We start from the raw sequence: 21,016 nt of genomic DNA on the forward strand, positions 1-21,016 counted from the left end.
TATTTTATTTATTTATTTTTAGAATATTTATTTACAGAATATTTTGTCAATTGAATGAACGAATGAACGGATGGACACATACAAAGTCTCACGATAATATGATATTACGGTATAACCAACTGAATATTGAGACTGCGTGACATTTAATAAGGTGATGACGTCGCAGCGTTACAATCTGATAAAAGCATTTTTCAAATTTGTTATATGAAGATAAGGGAATATAACAATAATAATAATAATAAATTTACTTACTGACTAGTTTGTGAAACGGATCAGAACCGGTGTTGTATGTCGATGCCAGAAATGCTAGGACAATCAGATTAATCAAATCAGATTAATACTACCAAGCACGGCGAATGAAAGTGTAAATCACTTACCAAGAATCTCTCTTATGGATTCTGAAAATAAAGAAGATTGTTAAAATACTATTTTAATAAAGTAAAAGCTAAGGTACAGGACTGACAATCAGTCCGATGAATTCGAACAGCAGCCAATTAAACAGTTATAGGTCTAAAGGCGAAGATGTGAATAGTTTTTTTTCGGATTTTCCAAAAACTGTAGCTGTAACTGTAAATTAAGAAAACGACGTGGCCGATGAATTCTGTGAGGGCTAGCCAAGTCCCGAACAGGCCAATATTGGGCCTAAAGGCGAAAATCTCAATACTCCTATGGATTTTTTTCCTTTTTGCTTTTAAATTGTAAGTATAACGGCAAGATGTCGAATGTGTTAAAATTCAGTTGAAGTCTCGGTGAAAATCGCAAGGTTGTGGTATCTGGAGAGCAGCGTAAAAGCGTGTGCTTTCGGCAAAGTTGAGAACAACTCTGAGCAGTGTTTGATTCTGGACATTCTACAGTTACCTGGAGCAGGACGACGTACTGACTTAGAGACGCACTTTTCAAATGTTTCAGAATTACAGCACCTGCGTAGTGTCATAGAACTGAGCATGTACTTATTTTAGTTAGTTAGTTAGTTATTGACAAACTTATGCATATAAGGCTTTGCATTATCCGTAAACTACGAATAAATAATTCAGCCCAACTATTACAAGGGAGGTTATTACGAGAACATACTTGGCACAGCAGTGTGAACAAACTTCTACAGTAGCCTATAGATTTATTATTATTATTATTATTATTATTATTATTATTATTAATTTATGTACAACCGCTGCTTTCATGTCTAGGTTAAATTTGACTGTGTATTCAGGACAGAATGTTCATTATCAGATAGCGGTTCTGAATTTAAATGGTTTTAAACAGGTTAACGTGTACTCTGACTCGGTTAGATTTGATTGAAGTCATCCAAGTCTTCGGGTTCAGCTTGTCCTGGGATAATCATTTACCGTTAACGAAAGAATAAAAACGTGTAAATGATTTGTTTGTTCGCATATGCAGTCATACTGCTTCCTGGCTGTGACTGTCATTCCTCACTCACTGACTCATTATCTAAGCCGCTTATCCTGATTAGGGTCGCGGGGGTGCTAGAGCCTGTCCCAGCGCTCATAGAGCGAAAGGCGGGGAAACACCCTAGACAGGTCGCCGGTCCATCGCAGGGCAGACACACAGAGAAACTCACTCACTCACGCACACATTCATACTTAAGGGCAATTTAGTGTCTCAAATTCACCTAACCTGCATGTCCGGAGCTCCCGGACAGATACTCATCACTACGTAAAGACAGACTGCTACAAATGGGCAGAATAAAGCCTCACACTGTGAATAAAAAAAAAATCGGAAAGAACTTTCAAACGACTGGCAGCAATGGCTGCCAAACAAAACCGTAAAATTAAAGTAAAATATCCTAACTGAAATAAAGTGAAAAAACAATAAATGTACAGAAAGTTCCTTTAAAGGTTTTGCAGAGAAACACTGTTATTTTACAGTTATTTCCTGAATTATTACGATCAAACACCTTCAATACACTGTTAACACATGCTCAAAATTGTAAAACAACAGTTTTATTTTGGAAGACAACACAAAACGTCTCTAAAAATACTGTATAAAAGATTAAAATCATCTCAAAATTGAACTTGTTTGTGTTTAGATTTAATGTGTTTGTGTTTATATTTAATGTTTAAATATGTAACATTAAAAACCTGTAGAAGCACAATCTAAATATTTAATGATTCAGTTTTTGCAGAATTACAGTACAAACCTTAAATGACTACGCCATTGAATAATTAAAATACCAAATAACAGTAGACAAGTTTCCTCAAATTCTCACTAAATAGAAGCTTTAATAGTACTGTGAAATATCTTCAACTGAAAACATACTGAAGAAATAAAAAATAAACTGATATATCTACAAGATTTTCAGTGTTTCAGTTAAAGTGGGGTTGGAAACTTAATTACAAATAATGTATACGCCACTTTTGATTCTAAAACACTTTTATTTACTGCATTCAGATGTAAATTTACAATATCAACCAATTATTCACAAACGGTTCTTCACAGCCCTCCAGGAGGAACTGAAAAACTAAAAATGGCATTTCTCCAGGTGTCTGTTTTGTTTCTTAGGGTTACTATCATGATAAGGTCATGATTTCACCTTTGACACAAGTGGAGAAATCAACAAATTATGCTCTTGAGCTGAGGGGGCTGTGGTCTGTGTTTTTTAACTTGTATATTCCAGTTCAGGTGTTTGTTGTTTTTTTTACAATATTCTCCTGACCCCTGCGAGGTCCATATAGTTCTGATAACGTACCGTACATGGACAGACATTACACTGTCTTTTAATTCCATCCATCCATCCATTTTCTCCTGCTTATCTGGGACCGGGTCGCGGTGGCAGCAGGCTGAGGAGGGCAGTCCAGACATCCCTTTCCCCGGCTACATCCACCAGCTCCTCCTGGGGGATCCCAAGGCGTTCCCAGGCCAGCCGAGATATGTAGTTCACCCAACGTGTCCTGGGTCTGCCCCGGGGTCTCCTCCCAGTTGGTCGTGTCCAGTACACCCCCACAGGGAGGCGCCCAGGAGGCATCCTGACTAGGTGCCCGAACCACCTCAACTGGCTCCTTTCAATGCAGAGGAGCAGTGGCCCTACTCCAAGCTCCTCCCGGGTGTCCGAGCTCCTCACCCTATTGTCTTTTAATTCAGAATCCTAACTATACAGAGCATTAATAAGTAATATCAAAACATACCACAAAAGGTCAATGAATCTGTATCAGAAGTGACAGTGAAATGTGGAAGATAAAGAACAATCCTCCTCCAAAATGCCAGTAATCAGCTGGATCCTGGGTGCATCTGGGGGGCAAAAAAGGTCACACTAGGATTCACTGAAACGTCCTTAAAGTAGGATTTCATTTTTTACTATTCCCTTCAACAAGCTTAAACAAACTTTATTTAAATTGTCTGTACCGACATTTGCCATTATGAGACATTCTGTCAATGTGAACACAGAGTACTGTCAGCTTAGAGAGTGCTAGTTATTAATGTTTACAGATTAAAACGTGCACCTGATGTGTGTCTCAGCACTGCCCTCAGAAGAATGTGAATCACCAAAAGAAGGAAGACGAGGATTCACAACAATAGACACTTTTCACAGATGTATCACAGCAATAATAATAATAATAATAATAATAATAATAATAATAATAACTATTATTATTATTATAATGATTATTATTATTATTATTATTATTATTATTATTATGTATCACAGCAAGGTAAACACAGTTGTAGCGTAAAAAATTGTCAATCGGTATAATTTTATTAACTGCAGCTGCGTCTACCCTGTTATGACATGTCTGAGGGTCATGAGGGTCTTTCCCTCAATGTTCTCCTGAGAATTAAATGAAGGATTGATGATGATGATGATGATGATGATGATGACATATCTTTGAAAAGAGTCTATTCCCCTTTCAGTGTGCCAACTCAGAGGAAGACAGAGAAAAGTAAAAGATACTCAGTTTTTCTATCACCAGTGTACTTAAGACATGATACTTATGATACTTAAGAAATCATACTTAATACCACATATCTCAGTCACAATATTAGGTTTAGAAATCATGGTTAAAATGGACTGATATCTTGTTTTTTTTTTTACTGTAGTTGATACTTTCTAACGATGGTCTTGTCTCTCTGTTGAGTGTCTTTCACCCCTGTAAACCTTGTTCCAATGATCTAAATGATCTTGTTCCAATGATCTAAAAAATGTAAACAAATTTCTTATCATTAGCAGTTATCAGTGTTGGAAAAGGTAATAGAAAAATTACTCAGAAAGAAACACATACATAAAAGGTTAGTGTAGCACCTGACCCATGTGCAGTATCTATATAGTTATTAAGTGTCTAAAGGGTGTTGTAGTACTATGGGCGGGGCCCTGGGTACTTTTACCTGTGGCTGGCCGTGCTAACCTGTGTAAAAGACATGAAATTACTAGCTTTGAAGTTTTTTAAACCTATTTATGAATTACACATCTATGAGTCACTAATTTTAAATCCCTCTAAGAATTATGTTTTTAATTATTTTTCCCTTTTTAAATTAAAATGACACTTTAAGGAAATGTAAATATGACAAACACACAGTACTTTAAATGCAAATAATGAATTTTAAATGAAAAACAAATATTAAAACCACCTTTATATATAGAAACAAGTATAAAAATAGTGTACCTAAACACTTAAATGCGTTTCCGTCACAAATCTCTGAGCTGTCATGTGAAACATGGGCGAAGACTGAGGAACTGGACGATGCATGACGAGGGAAATGGTGACAGGAATTACACAGGTTCACTGGCGGCAACAGTCCACAAGACGCGATAGCTGAGCAGGAGACTTCTACTCCCATATGGTCTAGCGGTTAGGATTCGACTCCCGTTATGGGAAGCAATGTTTTAGGTCAGCCGTGGACTAAAGGTTAGACAACGGGGCTTGTGATCGGAGGGTTGCCGGTTCGATTTCCAGGCCCAACATCCACGGCTGTGTGCCCTGTGAGCCTGTTCCCCGGGCGCTCCCCAAGGAATGCTGCCCACTGCTTCTGGTGTGTGTGTTCACTACTGGTGTGTTGGATGGGTTAAATGCAGAGGACAAATTCACTGTTCACAGTATGTGCAATCACAGAAACTTAACTTGCTCATCTAGAGTCCAAGTAGTGCTTCCTGGTCCTCCTGTCTAACGAGTGTACATGACAGTTTTCTCAGTCACTTTACTCATTCAAAAACTCCTTTACCTTTCATACCGAGTTCATTTGAGCGTTTAAGTAGCTGACAACATTAACACATAATAGCAACACACAGTAACATTAGCTGCTACTACACTGAAATATGTGCTAATGTCGCTAGCGCGCTAATCGCGATCAGCATCTCACTTTAACATACTGCATCTTGATTAATCAGTACAAAAATACACACACATGGGTGTTTACCTTCTGCAGGTTGCAATATTCCCGATACCTGTTGATAAAACTCTTAATGGGCATAATTACTCTCCGATAGCTGTTACACTTTTCACACGGCTCGTCTGTTTTCTCGTGTCACTAGCCCGTGGCTTCCAGTTTTTTATTCTCCGTTGACAACCCACAACTAAAATTCGCTCAAAATAGTACTTTGGCAGGCAGGTGTAAAATAATCCAGATAACAGCCATTACTAGCAGACCGACCGAGTAGCAGTGCTGATGCCCAGCAGCAGCACACCCACTCAAACAGACGTGTTTTCAAATTTGACAGGTGAGAGGAGTGCACAGTTGTCATTGGCCAGTTTCCTGGATGACAGTTAGATTAACCAATCATGCTCAAAGCTACACGGTGAGACAGCCAATAGCAATTGTCTCAGTGTGGTAACATAGCACTATGGGAAAAGATGATTTAAAAGAAAGAAAAGAAATGTGTGTATTTCGTTTTATTTGTAGGCTGTAATATTTCATAAATTGGTCAAATGGTGTTTTCATTGCAGTGCATGAGTAAAAATTTAGTAATGTATGGTCAAGTTTTATCGCTACCTACAGGCTTACGCACGCAAACACACACACAGTATATACCATATACATATTTCCACACTTGGTAGTTTTGAGGCAGTTTTTAACTACCAAGCTCACGTGACTGCCTCAGCTGTTACCATGGCGTATGATGATAATGATGATGAAGATGGTCAGTAGACATACAACAAATGTATGGTCCATGCTGAGTAAAGTCTAGCAGAGGTTGAGAAGAGACTCTCGCACTGCAGGTGTCTATATTTAATTGTAGCATGTGGCTATATTTATATTTAATTATAGACATCTTCATCTTCCCCTTTCTACATTTTAAACTCTTTCGTCACAATAGGTTCCATTGAGATTACAGTTTGGTACCAGGTCTGTGTTTTTCCAATGTTACAGAAGACTTCACTTGTATAATCTTCAGAGGAAAGACCTTACAGAAGTTGCTGAAGAAAGGAAAGACATTCTCAGTAAAAGCAACCATGAAAGTGTGGAGGTGTGTGTCACTGATTGGGTCAAAAAATGACAACTTTCCTTCATCCAGGTCCAGCAGCACTCTGATCCTCTCCAGCTTGCCACTGACCATGGAAGTTTTCAGCTCCTGTTCTGGGGAGTGTGATTTATAAGTACCGTTACAGTTCCATAGACACCACAGTCCACTAAACAAAGCCGGTTCCTGCCTCTTCACAGACTCTGTTACCACACCCAGCCTCCAGTATTTATTGTCCCCAACCTCAACATCCCAGTAGTGAGTCCCTGAGCGGAGGCTCTCTGGGCCCAGTCATCAAATCTCTCTGGGTTATCAGGGAGCTGCTGTCTCTCCTCACAGAGCGTCACACTCGTCAGGTCCTCAGACAGCAGCAGCCCTGGGTTCACAGTGTTGGGATCCAGAATCACAGGAGCTGACGAGAGAGAGAGAGAGAGAGAGAGAGTGTGGCTGAACCTGTAAGAGCATTGAATTTGTAAAGTTTTCAACTTTGGTCTTACTTTGATATCTATGCACAGATACATAACTAAAAATTCATTTGCATAAAGTTTGGCCTCTCACCTCAAGCTGTTACACCAGGTCCCTGGTTCAAAAGTGCAGCGTGTATTGCACATATTATCATGTTATTTTAAGTTAATTAATTTGTTTGATTAGAAATGTACAAGGTGTTATGTGAAGGGAAAAAATGAAGTTACAATTGTACATACACCAAGCACATATCCATTATCCAGCACCTTTTTCTTTTTTCCTTTGGGGGGGGGGGGGGGGGGGGGGGGTTAGGTATTTACTGATGGTGCTACCATTGTGAACACCTTTTAAAGGAGCCAATGAAATTAACGGTAGTGGCATAGCAGTAGTGTGGAGTGGATTCTTGATAGACGCTGCAGCTGAACATGTTATGTAAAAAAATAAAGATTCTGTTAGTGGCCTTCAGGAAGGAGGATGACCAACCGTAAGGGGACAGAAGTCAGGGAGAATGAAAACTGTCGTTATTAACAAAGGAGTGGGGTTGTGTTTATACAGATATACAGAACTAAACAGGGCAAACAGGATTGATTGAAATTAACAAGGGGAAAACGAGGTTAATAAATGGGACAAAGAGGATCAGGTGAGGGGCGGAGACAGACACAGAACAGGAGCACAAGGCATATCAAAACAAAAGTCCAAAACGAGGTGCAGGCTGTGACACTGTGAAGTTTCTCTGTGTGGGACTGAAGAATCAGCACTGTAAACTGGAGATACTCAGGTCAGAATTAATCAGGGCCTGAAATACAGTATGTCGAATGACTCATGAGACCAGGCTGATATAACGTATAGTTATTAAAGTATTATTTTGTACGAGGCACACTGATCATAAAAGCAGATCAATTTCCCCCAATATTATTACAGCTAATGTTACAATTGCTGTTCTTATACCTTCACCATCTAGATAAGCTGATGCTCAATCTCTCACTCACTCAATCTCTCTCAATCTCTCTCTCTCTCTCGGTTTACTCATGGACAAGACATCCATTTGACTAAGGTTCTTCCAAAAATGTGACTTATTTATTCATTTTATTTAACATCGAAAGAGAGAGACTCAGACTCCCTCTAATACACACACACACACACACACAAACAGCTGTTGAAAAATACCCCGTATTTGCAGCCTGTAACACACACTGGAACCAGGATGAGATACGGCAAGACAGACAACATGGTGCATTCATTCACACCACAGCAATCACACAAGGACAAACAGAACATCAGAACCCCATTTACACACATCACACACAGCACCAACTGTCACCCCAGGGTGTTGTATGAAATATTGCATGTGTGGAGTATTCTGACTGACACAGTATTTCAATCTCATTCCCTTTTCATTGTCCTGTTTTCCTACCCCTCCACACAACCCACTAACACTCCACACAACCCACTAACGCTCCACACAACCCACTAACGCTCCACACAACCCACTAACACTCCACACAACCCACTAACACTCCACACAACCCACTAACGCTCCACACAACCCACTAACACTCCACATGGGATTCCATCACCTCAGGTAAGGACCTGTCTTCATTCATTTTTATACATTTTTCTAGTCATCAGTTTGTTCTCTCATCATTTCCATGAACCATCTATATCCTTAGTGTAGCATTTAGCATAAAACCCACATAAACACACAAACAGAGAGAGAGAGAGGGTTGAGAGTGTGTGATATGTTGTCTCCTCTAATTTCTCTTCTTCTCCGTAGATGCCTGTGATCTCACACTGGATCTAAACACAGTAAACACACTCCTCTCTCTGTCTAAGGGGAACAGAAAGGCAACACATATGAGAGAGAATCAGTCGTATCCTGATCATCCAGAGAGATTTGATCATTGGTCTCAGGTCATGTGTAGAGAGAGTCTGACTGGACGCTGTTACTGGGAGACTGAGTGGAGTGGATGTGCTGAGATATCAGTGACATATAAAGAGATCAAGAGGAAAGGAGAAGGTGAGGGCTGTAGGTTTGGAGCCAATGAAAAGTCCCGGAGTCTTTTGTCCACTAACGCTCCACACTACCCACTAACGCTCCACACAACCCACTAACGCTCCACACAACCCACTAACACTCCACACTACCCACTAACACTCCACACTACCCACTAACACTCCACACAACCCACTAACGCTCCACACAACCCACTAACACTCCACACAACCCACTAACGCTCCACATAACCCACTAACACTCCACATGGGATTCCATCACCTCAGGTAAGGACCTGTCTTCATTCGCTTTCTACAGTTTTCTACAGTCATCAGTTTGTTCTCTCATCATTTCCATGAACCATCTATATCCTTAGTGTAGCATTTAGCATAAAACCCACATAAACACACAAACAGAGAGAGAGAGAGAGAGGGTTGAGAGTGTGTGATATGCTGTCTCCTCTAATTTCTCTTCTTCTCCGTAGATGCCTGTGATCTCACACTGGATCTAAACACAGTAAACACACTCCTCTCTCTGTCTAAGGGGAACAGAAAGGCAACACATATGAGAGAGAATCAGTCGTATCCTGATCATCCAGAGAGATTTGATCATTGGTCTCAGGTCATGTGTAGAGAGAGTCTGACTGGACGCTGTTACTGGGAGACTGAGTGGAGTGGATGTGCTGAGATATCAGTGACATATAAAGAGATCAAGAGGAAAGGAGAAGGTGAGGGCTGTAGGTTTGGAGCCAATGAAAAGTCCCGGAGTCTTTTGTCCACTAACGCTCCACACTACCCACTAACGCTCCACACAACCCACTAACGCTCCACACAACCCACTAACACTCCACACTACCCACTAACACTCCACACTACCCACTAACACTCCACACAACCCACTAACGCTCCACACAACCCACTAACACTCCACACAACCCACTAACGCTCCACATAACCCACTAACACTCCACATGGGATTCCATCACCTCAGGTAAGGACCTGTCTTCATTCGCTTTCTACAGTTTTCTACAGTCATCAGTTTGTTCTCTCATCATTTCCATGAACCATCTATATCCTTAGTGTAGCATTTAGCATAAAACCCACATAAACACACAAACAGAGAGAGAGAGAGAGAGAGAGAGGGTTGAGAGTGTGTGATATGTTGTCTCTTCTTCTCCGTAGATGCCTGTGATCTCACACTGGATCTAAACGCAGTAAACACACTCCTATCTCTGTCTGAGGGAAACAGAAAGGTGACACATGTGAGAGAGAAACAGTCATATCCTGATCATCCAGAGAGATTTGATCATTGGTCTCAGGTCACGTGTAGAGAGAGTCTGACTGGACGCTGTTACTGGGAGACTGAGTGGAGTGGATGTGCTGAGATATCAGTGACATATAAAGAGATCAAGAGGAAAGGAGAAGGTGAGGGCTGTAGGTTTGGAGCCAATGAAAAGTCCTGGAGTCTTTTGTGCTTTGGGAACAAATATTCTGCCCGTCACAATGAACAGAGCACTGTCATACCCGCCCCCCCCTCACACACACACAGAGTAGGAGTGTATCTGGACTGCTCATCTGGAACTGTGTCCTTCCACAGCATGTCCTCTGACACACACACACTCGCACACGTGCACACATTCCACTGCACATTCACTGAGCCCCTCTATGCAGGGTTTTATGTTTATGGCTCAGTGTCTCTGTGTCACATATAATACACATACACACGCACACACACACACACAGACACACACAAATGAACGTGCATAAGGTGCAATGTTTTCTTGATCAGAAATAAAAAGTTCATTAACAAAGTTTTGTATTTCATTTCAGTGAAAATTGTTGTTTGTTTTTTGTTATTATTTTGTTGTTATTATGCAGTTCTGTAATCAAAAATTTAAATATAAACATTAGAGAGAAAAACACAAATAAAACCTAAATACAAAAGGATTAAAGTCGACGATGATCCCTGAACACACACACACACACGCACACACACTCTCTCTGTCTTATCTTGTACACACACGCACACTTTCTCTCTGTCTTGATGACCAGGAACTGTAGCATCCCTGGCTGATTTAAGGTCCTGGTCTTCAACGGGTGGTTTATGAAAATTGTTTTATTGGCCATATGTTCCTTACAAACACACCGTAAGAGCTGACGGAAGAAACAAACGAAAATACAATTCAACATTTACATTAATACATCATGAAATACAACAGAAAGCTGTCTATACTACTATTTCTCATCATACACAAAGAATGTAATCTACAGAGAAGATTTTAAACTGTAAAAATCATAAACAATGTACGCTAAATTGCGTAAATTAAACTACATCGCATTTGTTTTAACGGGACCAAAGAGGGGAGCACAAAAACGATATATCTGCATTGTTTTCAAACATAAAACACACTCTTACACAAAACAACCAAACAAACACAGACTCACTAACCTTGTGCCCCTCAGCCGGGTGCTACACATTAGAAAGCAAAAAACAATCCAACACCTTATCCGTAATAACTCTCCCCTTTTACCGCCGCTACTATTAACGACTGCGCATGGACACTAGATAGGGCAACTGAATTTCAAAATAAAAGCGCGTTTTCCATTTTTCCAGAAATCGTAAATCAATAGATACAAACATAAAAAAAGGAGATACAAAAATAACATTAAAACTCAATGAAAGGTTATTTACAGGGACTGACTGACATTAGATACAGCATGATCGGGGAGTGACTGACATTAGATACAGGATGACCAGGAACTGAATGACATTAGATACAGGGTGACCAGGGACTGACTGACATTAGATACAGGGTGACCAGGGACTGACTGACATTACATACAGGATGACCAGGGACTGACTGACATTAGATACAGGGTGACCAGGGACTGACTGACATTACATACAGGGTGACCAGGGACTGACTGACATTAGATACAGGGTGACCAGGGACTGACTGACATTAGATACAGGATGACCAGGGACTGACTGACATTACATACAGGGTGACCAGGGACTGACTGACATTAGATACAGGATGACCAGGGACTGACTGACATTACATACAGGGTGACCAGGGACTGACTGACATTACATACAGGGTGACCAGGGACTGACTGACATTAGATACAGGGTGACCAGGAACTGACTGACATTAGATACAGGATGACCAGGGACTGACTGACATTACATACAGGGTGACCAGGGACTGACTGACATTACATACAGGGTGACCAGGGACTGACTGACATTAGATACAGGGTGACCAGGGACTGACTGACATTACATACAGGGTGACCAGGGACTGACTGACATTAGATACAGGATGACCAGGGACTGACTGACATTAGATACAGGGTGAAACGTTGTCAGGTGAGCTCATTGGGATCAGGATTTTTAACATGGGGTGATGGACGTGTCTTACTTTACCTGGATCGTCCACAGGTGCTGTGGTGCAAACAGCTCCTCCCTCCATAGGAGCCTTGTGTGTCTCTAATGAAGATCAACTAACTGATCCTCTGTCAGTGGTGTGTCTCTAATGAAGATAAACTAACTGATCCTCTGTCAGTGATGCGTCTCTAATGAAGAAAAACTTACTGATGCTTTGTCGGTGGTGTGTCTCTAATGAAGATAAACTAACTGATCCTCTGTCAGTGGTGTGTCTCTAATGAAGATAAACTAACTGATCCTCTGTCAGTGGTGTGTCTCCAATGAAGATAAACTAACTGATCCTCTGTCAGTGATAACTCTAATGAACTGAACTAACTGATCCTCTGTCAGTGGTCAGTTAGTTCACTTCATTAGAGACACACCATTGACAGAGGATCAGTTAGTTTATCTTCATTAGAGACACACCACTGACAGAGGATCAGTTAGCTCATATTAACAATAATAATATTAATCTCAAACTCAGATTAGGATTAAGTTTACAAGAACAGACTGCAACATTATTTCCCTCACTTCTCTTAAAATGAATGGCTTATCTGTTGGTTTGTCTTTTAAAATGAATGACTGGTCTGTTGGTTTGTCTTTTAAAATGAATGACTGGTCTGTTAGTCTGTGTCTTAAAATGAATGACTGGTCTGTTGGTTTGTGTCTCTTTCTGTCATGTGCCCACAAGCAGAAATGTCCTCATCGAGAAAAAGTCAGACAATAAACTGCTCTGAAGGTGCCTGGCATGAGACAGTCTTCTTACCCCCCCCCCCCCTCCTCGTTTTTGGCTCCAGTGCAAAATTAAACGATTGGTTCAAATTTTTTAAAGAAAAAATACGATGAAACAGCGTCACCTTACGTTCCAGGCTGTGTAGCCTACATCCTGTTTAGTTCAAATAAAAAAACCCAAATCATTCTAAGCAGGTTTGTTTCTGCAGTTGTGTCGGAGTTGTTCCCGTCAGTCTGCGGTTTTATGACCTCAGCTGTTTAGAACCTCATCTGGTCTAGCTGTATGGCTGATTCTCCTCCATGCTTATAAACACAGTAGCAACTTTAGTAACGTTAAGAGCTGGGAGCTGTCCAGGGTCCCACCTCCTGACAGTTAGCCACTGTCCATGGTGCTAACACTCCTCCTCAACAGGCCTCTGTTGGAATTTTGGAATGTTGATACATTCCGCAAAGTCTGTGGTTCCACCAAGACTGTTACAAGTCACAAATCAAAGTTATAAATCCTCAAAAAGAGATGAAAAACAGGGCAAATGAATAGATTGGTTCTCCTGACATCTGGACCAATCTAACCAAAGTTACATTATTCAGAATCCTGCCATTCAACCACCTCACACTGTAAGTCCTCCCAAACCTGCCATTCAACCACATCACACTGTTGGTCTCCAGAGCTTGGTACAGTCTCTACGAGGCTGGAAATGGCTCTGTGGATGAAAACTGAACCGTTCATGTTTTTATTTTGTGTGGAAAGTGGAAAAAAAATTAATACATGCGATACTGGCTTTTCCCGGGCTGATTCTCTATTAAACCCTGTTAGTTTTTGAAACACAGTAGCCGTCCTGTTCTCCTTTCAGCTTTGCATTTCTGTTGCGGCTGTTCTGAGCTGGATCATTAGTTTAGGCACTGAGACAGTTTATGACAGATACTTTTGTCTCATGGACTTTTTTTTTGCTCGTTAGTTCATATATGTGTGTTCGCATGTCTGTGTACATGGATGCGTGTGTGAGTGTGTGTGTATGTACATACATATATGATGCAGAGTCACTGCAGAGTCTGTGTGGGTTAGCGATTACACAAAGTGAGGACGCAGACAAACCTAGAAGAAATGTAAATGAAGTCTGTGAAGAATGAGAGAAATCTTCGCCCTCTGTGGAGTTGGTAGAGGTTTGTGTTTATTAGGTGGATATCCACAGGGGTCCTGTTAAGTTATAGTTGGGAGAGGAGGGACAAAGAGGGGACTGGGCTGGTAAACGGACAGGCACACGGAGCCAGAGAGCTTAGTCCACGGCCAAAGCCAAAGATCCTATTGGTAGACGGCTCATCCTGGGAGTGTGAGCCTTCAGTGCTGAACGCGTGAACAGAAGAGGGCCGTCAGTTCTTCACTCAAAGAGTACCAGAGGAAACACAGTACAGAGAAACAAAGAATGGAATCTCAATCCCAGATGAGCAGAATGAACAGTGGTCAGAACCTAAGATTTAATATTGAAGTTTGGTCATAAAAACAAGAGCTGACAGTTATTCACATTCGCTCACATGCTTCAAATCTACATTTATTATCAGCGGACATAAATGCATCATGTGAAATAGTTCTACTTTTTGCTTTTGTGCTCAACTGATTTCTAGGTACTATTTTTTTTAACTGACCTAAGTCTATCACTGTTTAATCAAAGCACAATTATTAACTCATGAACAATAAACTTGGTATTTAGTAGTAACAGTGACAAAATGAATCCTCTGTCATTCTAATGTAACCTGAGGAACAATGACATGACATGTGGACGGGTCTATTTACACTGAACAGGTAACACACTGGTCCAAAATCCCAGTGAACAGGTAACACACTGGTCCAAAATGCCACTGAACAGGTAACACACTGGTCCAAAATCCCAGTGAACAGGTAACACACTGGTCCAAAATGCCACTGAACAGGTAACACACTGGTCCAAAATGCCACTGAACAGGTAACACACTGGTCCAAAATGCCACTGAACAGGTAACACACTGGTCCAAAATCACAACACCTCAAACGGTCCTCAGTGTACACCTGTGCCTGTTCAGGTCAGCTGATTTGCTGAAGCTCTTCCCACACTGGGAGCACTAGTATGGCTTCTCCCCTGTGTGAATGCGCTGGTGTCTTTTCAGATTCCATGAATTCCTGAAGCTCTTCCCACACTGGGAGCAGTGGTATGGCCTCTCCCCTGTGTGAATGCGCTCGTGTGATTGAAGAACTGATAACTGTTTGAAGCTCTGCCCACACTGGGAGCAGTGGTATGGCCTCTCCCCTGTGTGAATGCGCTGGTGTGTTCTAAGACTTGATGATTCACTGAAGCTCTTCCCACACTGGGAACAGTGGTATGGCTTCTCCCCTGTGTGAATGCGCTGGTGTTTTCTAAGACCTGATGAATTACTGAAGCTCTTCCCACACTGGGAGCAGTGGTATGGCCTCTCCCCTGTGTGAATGCGCTGGTGTGCTTGAAGAACTGACAACTGTTTGAAGCTCTTCCCACACTGGGAGCAATGGTATGGCCTATCCAATGTATGAATGCGCTGGTGTGCTCTAAGACCTGATGAATTACTGAAGCTCTTCCCACACTGGGAGCAGTGGTATGGCCTCTCCCCTGTGTGAATGCGCTGGTGTACAAAAAGACCTGATGCATCACTGAAGCTCTTTCCACACTGGGAGCAGTGGTATGGCCTCTCCCCTGTGTGAATGCGCTGGTGTCTTCTAAAACTTGATAAATTACTGAAGCTCTTCCCACACTGGGAGCAGTGGTATGGCCTCTCCCCTGTGTGAATGCGCTGGTGTGTTCCAAGATCTGATGACCGACTGAAACTCTTCCCGCACTGGGAGCAGTGGTATGGCTTTTCCCCTGTGTGAATGCGCTGGTGTGTTCTAAGACCTGATGAATTACTGAAGCTCTTCCCACACTGGGAGCAGTGGTATGACTTCTCCCCCGTGTGAATGCGCTGGTGTCTTCTGACACACAGCTGGCTTCTGAGGCTCTTCCTGCGTGAAGAGTGTGTTGTGTTCTTCCCTGTCACTCTCTGTTTAGGTGTTAGGGCTCTTCTGACAGGGGAGCTCTTCCCAAACGAAGAGCGCCTTCTTTTCGTGTTGACAGCGGATTGTGCTGAAATGAATGTAATATCAGAGGATAACTGTTCTGGGCTCAGTGGCACATCTTCTGATTTAATCTCTCTGGTCTTTAGTAAACTCAGGGACTCTTCAGGATGCCATGTCTTAATGAGGTTTTGTGAGGAAATGTGGCCTAAACAAAGAGAGGGACATGTCCACAACAGGACCAGAAAACCACATCACAACCTGGACAAAAATCTATAAACAACATTAAAAGACCAAACTGACATTAACCTCAGCATCAATTTAAAGTACAACTAAACCATTCTCTTCAAAAAAACAAAAAAACGAAAACAAATACAGGGAATTGAATGGGAAAACAGGGGAAAAAAATCATCTGTTACCTTTCTCAGGGGAAAATGGCTTGTCCCGGTGGCAGTCCGCTGGGTCGTCCTGGTCCTTGGTATATTCTTCTCCACACCAGACCAGCAGCTCCTCTCCAGCAGCGATGGGTCTACAGCTGCGGAACAGAACCCCCCCTCTGTACTGAAGAGCCACCAGATTCTGCTCTTCATCATTACGGGCACAGTTCACATACCTTAGAGAGAAAGAGAGAGAGTGTGATGAGGGAAAAGGTCAAGAGTGAGACATGAGGCAGATAAAGAGGTTTACATTGCACAAGAGAAAACCAAGTTAAGGCAGAAAATGAGAAGAAGAATGTATGGATAAGTGAAGTCATGGATAAGTGAAGGATAAATTTAACGTCACATATCTAAATGGAGTTTTCGTGTTTTTGTGACTCTGATGTAAGGGGACGCTCACTGTCTCTTCATAAACTAAACTCTTTTAACACTCATTAGACACATATGTAAATAACACATGACTGAACCAAATTTTACAATGAACAGGTGCCAGGAAAGATGAACAGAGTTGGAACAGACTAACACAGTTGGAATGTTCTAACAGAGTAGGAATCCCAGCAGTAACACTAGCTGCTTGGGGTGTTGTCATGAGATCGGGTGGGTTTGTGTCCTGTGAGGGTCAAACAGACAAGTGTACACTCCCCACCATCTCACTCAGCGCTCTGTTCAGCATTGATGAGGCACCTACGCAGTGATGAGTGAATCCAGGAAACAGCACAAGTCTCCACCCCTGTTACGTTCCCATGGAGACGCCTGGGAGCTGGCAGGTGCCGTAAAGTGGTAGTGGATGTGACATGTATCTGAGGATACAGGCAGTATTCCTCACCCTACAAAGCATTGTGTGAGTGTGTGTGTGTGTGTGTGTCTATGCGTGTGTTTTGTTATATAAAATCTCATTGAAAAGAAAATAATTAGAGATTCATGTATGGGTCCACAGCCTGCTTAATGGAGGACATGGTTCAGGATCCTTCAGTGTCGTGCTGATGATGGCACATAAGATGCACCAGGTGTATCAGTGTGCAAGGAAACATGTGAGATTATGCAACATTTCAGCAAAATGGAGACCGATTTAATGAGATGATCTCAATGTGACTCATCTCTTTATTATTACTCACTATTATTTATTAGTCATTCGCACAGTTTGTTAAGATCTGCCCTTCTTCAGTCATGGATATATAGTTACTCATTTGTGCTGTAGACCTATTAGCACCTGTTACCACCCGTAACATTAGACATGTTTTACTGTTAGTCTGCAAATAAAATCCATGAATGTATTTAGTTACAGCGATTACTGTACAGGACAAACAGAAAAGTCTTACAGTTTGGGCAGTAACACACAGCATACTCAAAAGCACCATGTAAAGCTGTGTAAAGCTTAGCAGATATGTGAACTGGTCAGAATGTCATTGGGTGGGACATGCCATTTAGGGGTATGGAGATCTTCGCCATTCTACTATTTTTCTTTCTCTTTTAGACATCTTATTTTTGTTTTACACTGTGTGGATTTAATGAAGAGGTTTCACACCCCCTGTACTGAGAGCTGATTAATGTGTTATACAGAGAATGTGAAAGCTCCAATCCTGAGGTCTGAGGGTCTGACTCAGTCTTACTCAGGATAATTCCCTTTTCACTGACACACTGATGATATGAGAAACTTTGGGACTGGGACAAATAATTGGGAAATTAATCAATGACTGAGTATGTTACTGAATAAACTCAAAATAAACCACGTAAAATGGAAAAATAATTAACTAAACATTACATCTAACTATTTTTGTCTTTCAGTTTTAGATGCATTTGTTTATGTTCACATTTAATGTATTAAATATCACTTTTTCATTCATTAGTGCACCCAGTTTCATGCATGAGGAAATGACAAGAATTGTTTTATGTATGTCATCTCATCTGATGCTACATATTTGAATCCCAAAGCCGTTGGCTCTTTGACACTGAGTTTTACTAATCTTTTTGGACAACCTGAAGAAAAAAAAATCTACAAAACATTGGGTGAGTGTGTGTGTGTGTGTGTATCTGTGCGTGTGTTTTGTTATATGAAACCTCGTTGAAAAGATTCAGGTATGGGTGCACAGCCTGCTCCTAAAATACATGCATCAAATATGAAAAGCCATGTGATCAGAGGATCACATGGTTGGTGTTTGTATAAATTCTGGTCTCATCTGGTCTGTGAGAACAGTGAATGTGAGGGGGTGTCATTCAGTCAGCGGTAAAGAGAAAACAGACCAGTATCTGGAAGGTTATAAGTTTGATTCCTGAGAATGTCTGAACACCAAAAATACTGGACAGCAAGGTTTCCTCAGAGATATAGTTACCTCTGATACAAAACACAGTTAAGTTTTACCACTGAACGTATGAATGTACACCGCCTGTACATTTAACATAAATATGTGAAAAATAAGGAACAGGAGTGATCTCTGTGCTCAGTATCTCACCTCATCCAGTTGGAAAAATTCTCTCTCTTCACATCAACATGATCTTCACACTGCTGACGTTTGAAGAGCTAAGAAAAAGAGGTTTTTCCCTTATAAATGTTGATTTGTTAAGTATACAGTCTTTCACTGCACATTTTATGACCAATACCAGGTTTATGTCAGAGGTCTGCTAGAGCGTGAGGTTCTCTGAATTGAAATGAGTGTAAAATAATTTGTTGAAGCTCCTACCAGCGGCTGATGACACAGAACATCGGTAAATGCAATGAAATAGGAATTTGGCTTCACTGCACAGAGCCCCAGTAAATGCCAACTGAAAACCTTCTTATATCATTAATTAATAGGTTCACTCACCACCCAGGAGTATCCACTGTCCTTGGTGTCCTCTCTGTCAGACATCTGGTCTTCATAGGGGCCAAAGTGTGTCCCTCTGGGTATAGTGTCACCCTGGTTAAACACGCCCAGCTCTGCGTTTGGGATGCTTGACCTCCTGACCTCTAGTCCTGAGGGAAGGGTGCGTCTGGCTCTTTCTGTGACCCCTATGGGCACGGGGGTGTCGGGGACGAACGTGGGGGGGCCATGCACCTCACATTTACCAATGAAGAAAGACCGGCAATCCTCACAGTCTGGGGAAATAAGGAGAAAAATATAAATAACAACAATAGACTTCAGTCAGACTAAAATACACTCTAAATAACAACAATAGACTTCAGTCAGACTAAGATACACTCTAAATAACAACAACAATAGAGTTCGGTCATACTAAAATACACTCTAAACATCAACACTAGACTTCAGTCAGACTAAAATACACTCTAAATAACAACAATAGACTTCAGTCAGACTAAGATACACTCTAAATAACAACAACAATAGACTTCAGTCAGACTAAAAGACACTCTAAATATCAACACTAGACTTCAGTCAGACTAAAAGACACTCTAAATAACACTAACCCTACTAAACCTAACCCTAACAGGGCAGTCCTCACAGTCTGATAAGACCCAATACTATCTGGGTATGGGACCATCAGTATAGGGACACAGTTCAGCATTCACACTGACATTTAACTCTATCGTGCCCGTTTTTACTTTTCATTTTCAGCGGCTGATGACGGAAAACATTTTGTATTTTCCTGAGAGTGCTTAAAAACCAATTATCTACCAAACATGCATCAGTCAAAAACATTATGATGTTGTAGAAACTGGGGAGTGTTTGAATTTTGCTTTTAACCACTGCACCCTTTACATGCAGAAAGAGACAGAGAGAGAGAAACAGAGAGAAAGAGAGAGAGACTACAGGATCAGCCCCAGAGATCTTGTCCTACACAGACAGTCTTTGTCTATGGGTTTCTCCTCCTCAGTGTATTTGATGCTAGGTCTGTTGGACGAGTCTCTTCCTCGGGTGTAACCGTTTGACTGTGAGATCTCCTCTTTCATCACGCCTGTCTTCAGCAGCTCTACAACACAAACACACAAACTGTACACACACACGCCAACCTACCAACCTACACAAGCACAGAGAGGACCAGAATACAGAAGGAGGACACTCAGTGAAACAGGTGAGTGTTTCCTACCTGTGTCATGTGATTCAGGAAGAACTCCACACGACTGCCCCACAGACGTGGACAACATCTCTGTTTCATCAGTGGCCATCTTGTCACTTGTCTCCTGACTAATTACACGCATCCCGATCATTATAATTATTAGAATCGCAAAGAACTGTGTGAGTAAATGCATACACCCTCATTAAGATAATCATCAAATTAATCAAGAGTATACACACTCTCATTCACACGCTCACTGCTCTTTATTTACACACATTTCCTATCAGAATAACACAGATACATGATACAACAGAACAGAGGTAGAGGAAAATGAGGTTAAGACAAAGTACTCCTCTAAGATAAGATTAGTTTGAACCAAGACATTAAATGCCGGGCTAAATGTTACATCATGTATAAATTAATTCATCAGCACACTTGCTAACTTATGGGAAGTCATCCATGCCAAAATTAAAATGAAAATGAAAACCGTAAAATGAAAGTTCCAA

The 21,016-nt window shown here is 41.3% G+C and overlaps 2 protein-coding genes across 2 annotated transcripts in view; one reads left to right on the forward strand and one right to left on the reverse strand.

Annotated features, from left to right (window-relative positions):
* The window catches only part of LOC115824128 (uncharacterized), a 247,675-nt gene extending 227,056 nt beyond the window's left edge, over positions 1 to 20,619 (reverse strand). The window contains 5 exon segments of the mRNA XM_030788234.1: positions 15,051 to 16,288; positions 16,500 to 16,693; positions 18,968 to 19,035; positions 19,319 to 19,590; positions 20,541 to 20,619. Of these exon segments, the coding sequence (XP_030644094.1) occupies positions 15,051 to 16,288; positions 16,500 to 16,693; positions 18,968 to 19,035; positions 19,319 to 19,590; positions 20,541 to 20,619 (1,851 nt within the window).
* Positions 1 to 21,016, forward strand: part of LOC115823849 (uncharacterized) — a 664,236-nt gene that overhangs the window by 544,730 nt on the left and 98,490 nt on the right.

Source organism: Chanos chanos, chromosome 11 (assembly GCF_902362185.1).
Source record: "Chanos chanos chromosome 11, fChaCha1.1, whole genome shotgun sequence".
In the NCBI taxonomy this organism is placed as follows: domain Eukaryota; kingdom Metazoa; phylum Chordata; class Actinopteri; order Gonorynchiformes; family Chanidae; genus Chanos; species Chanos chanos.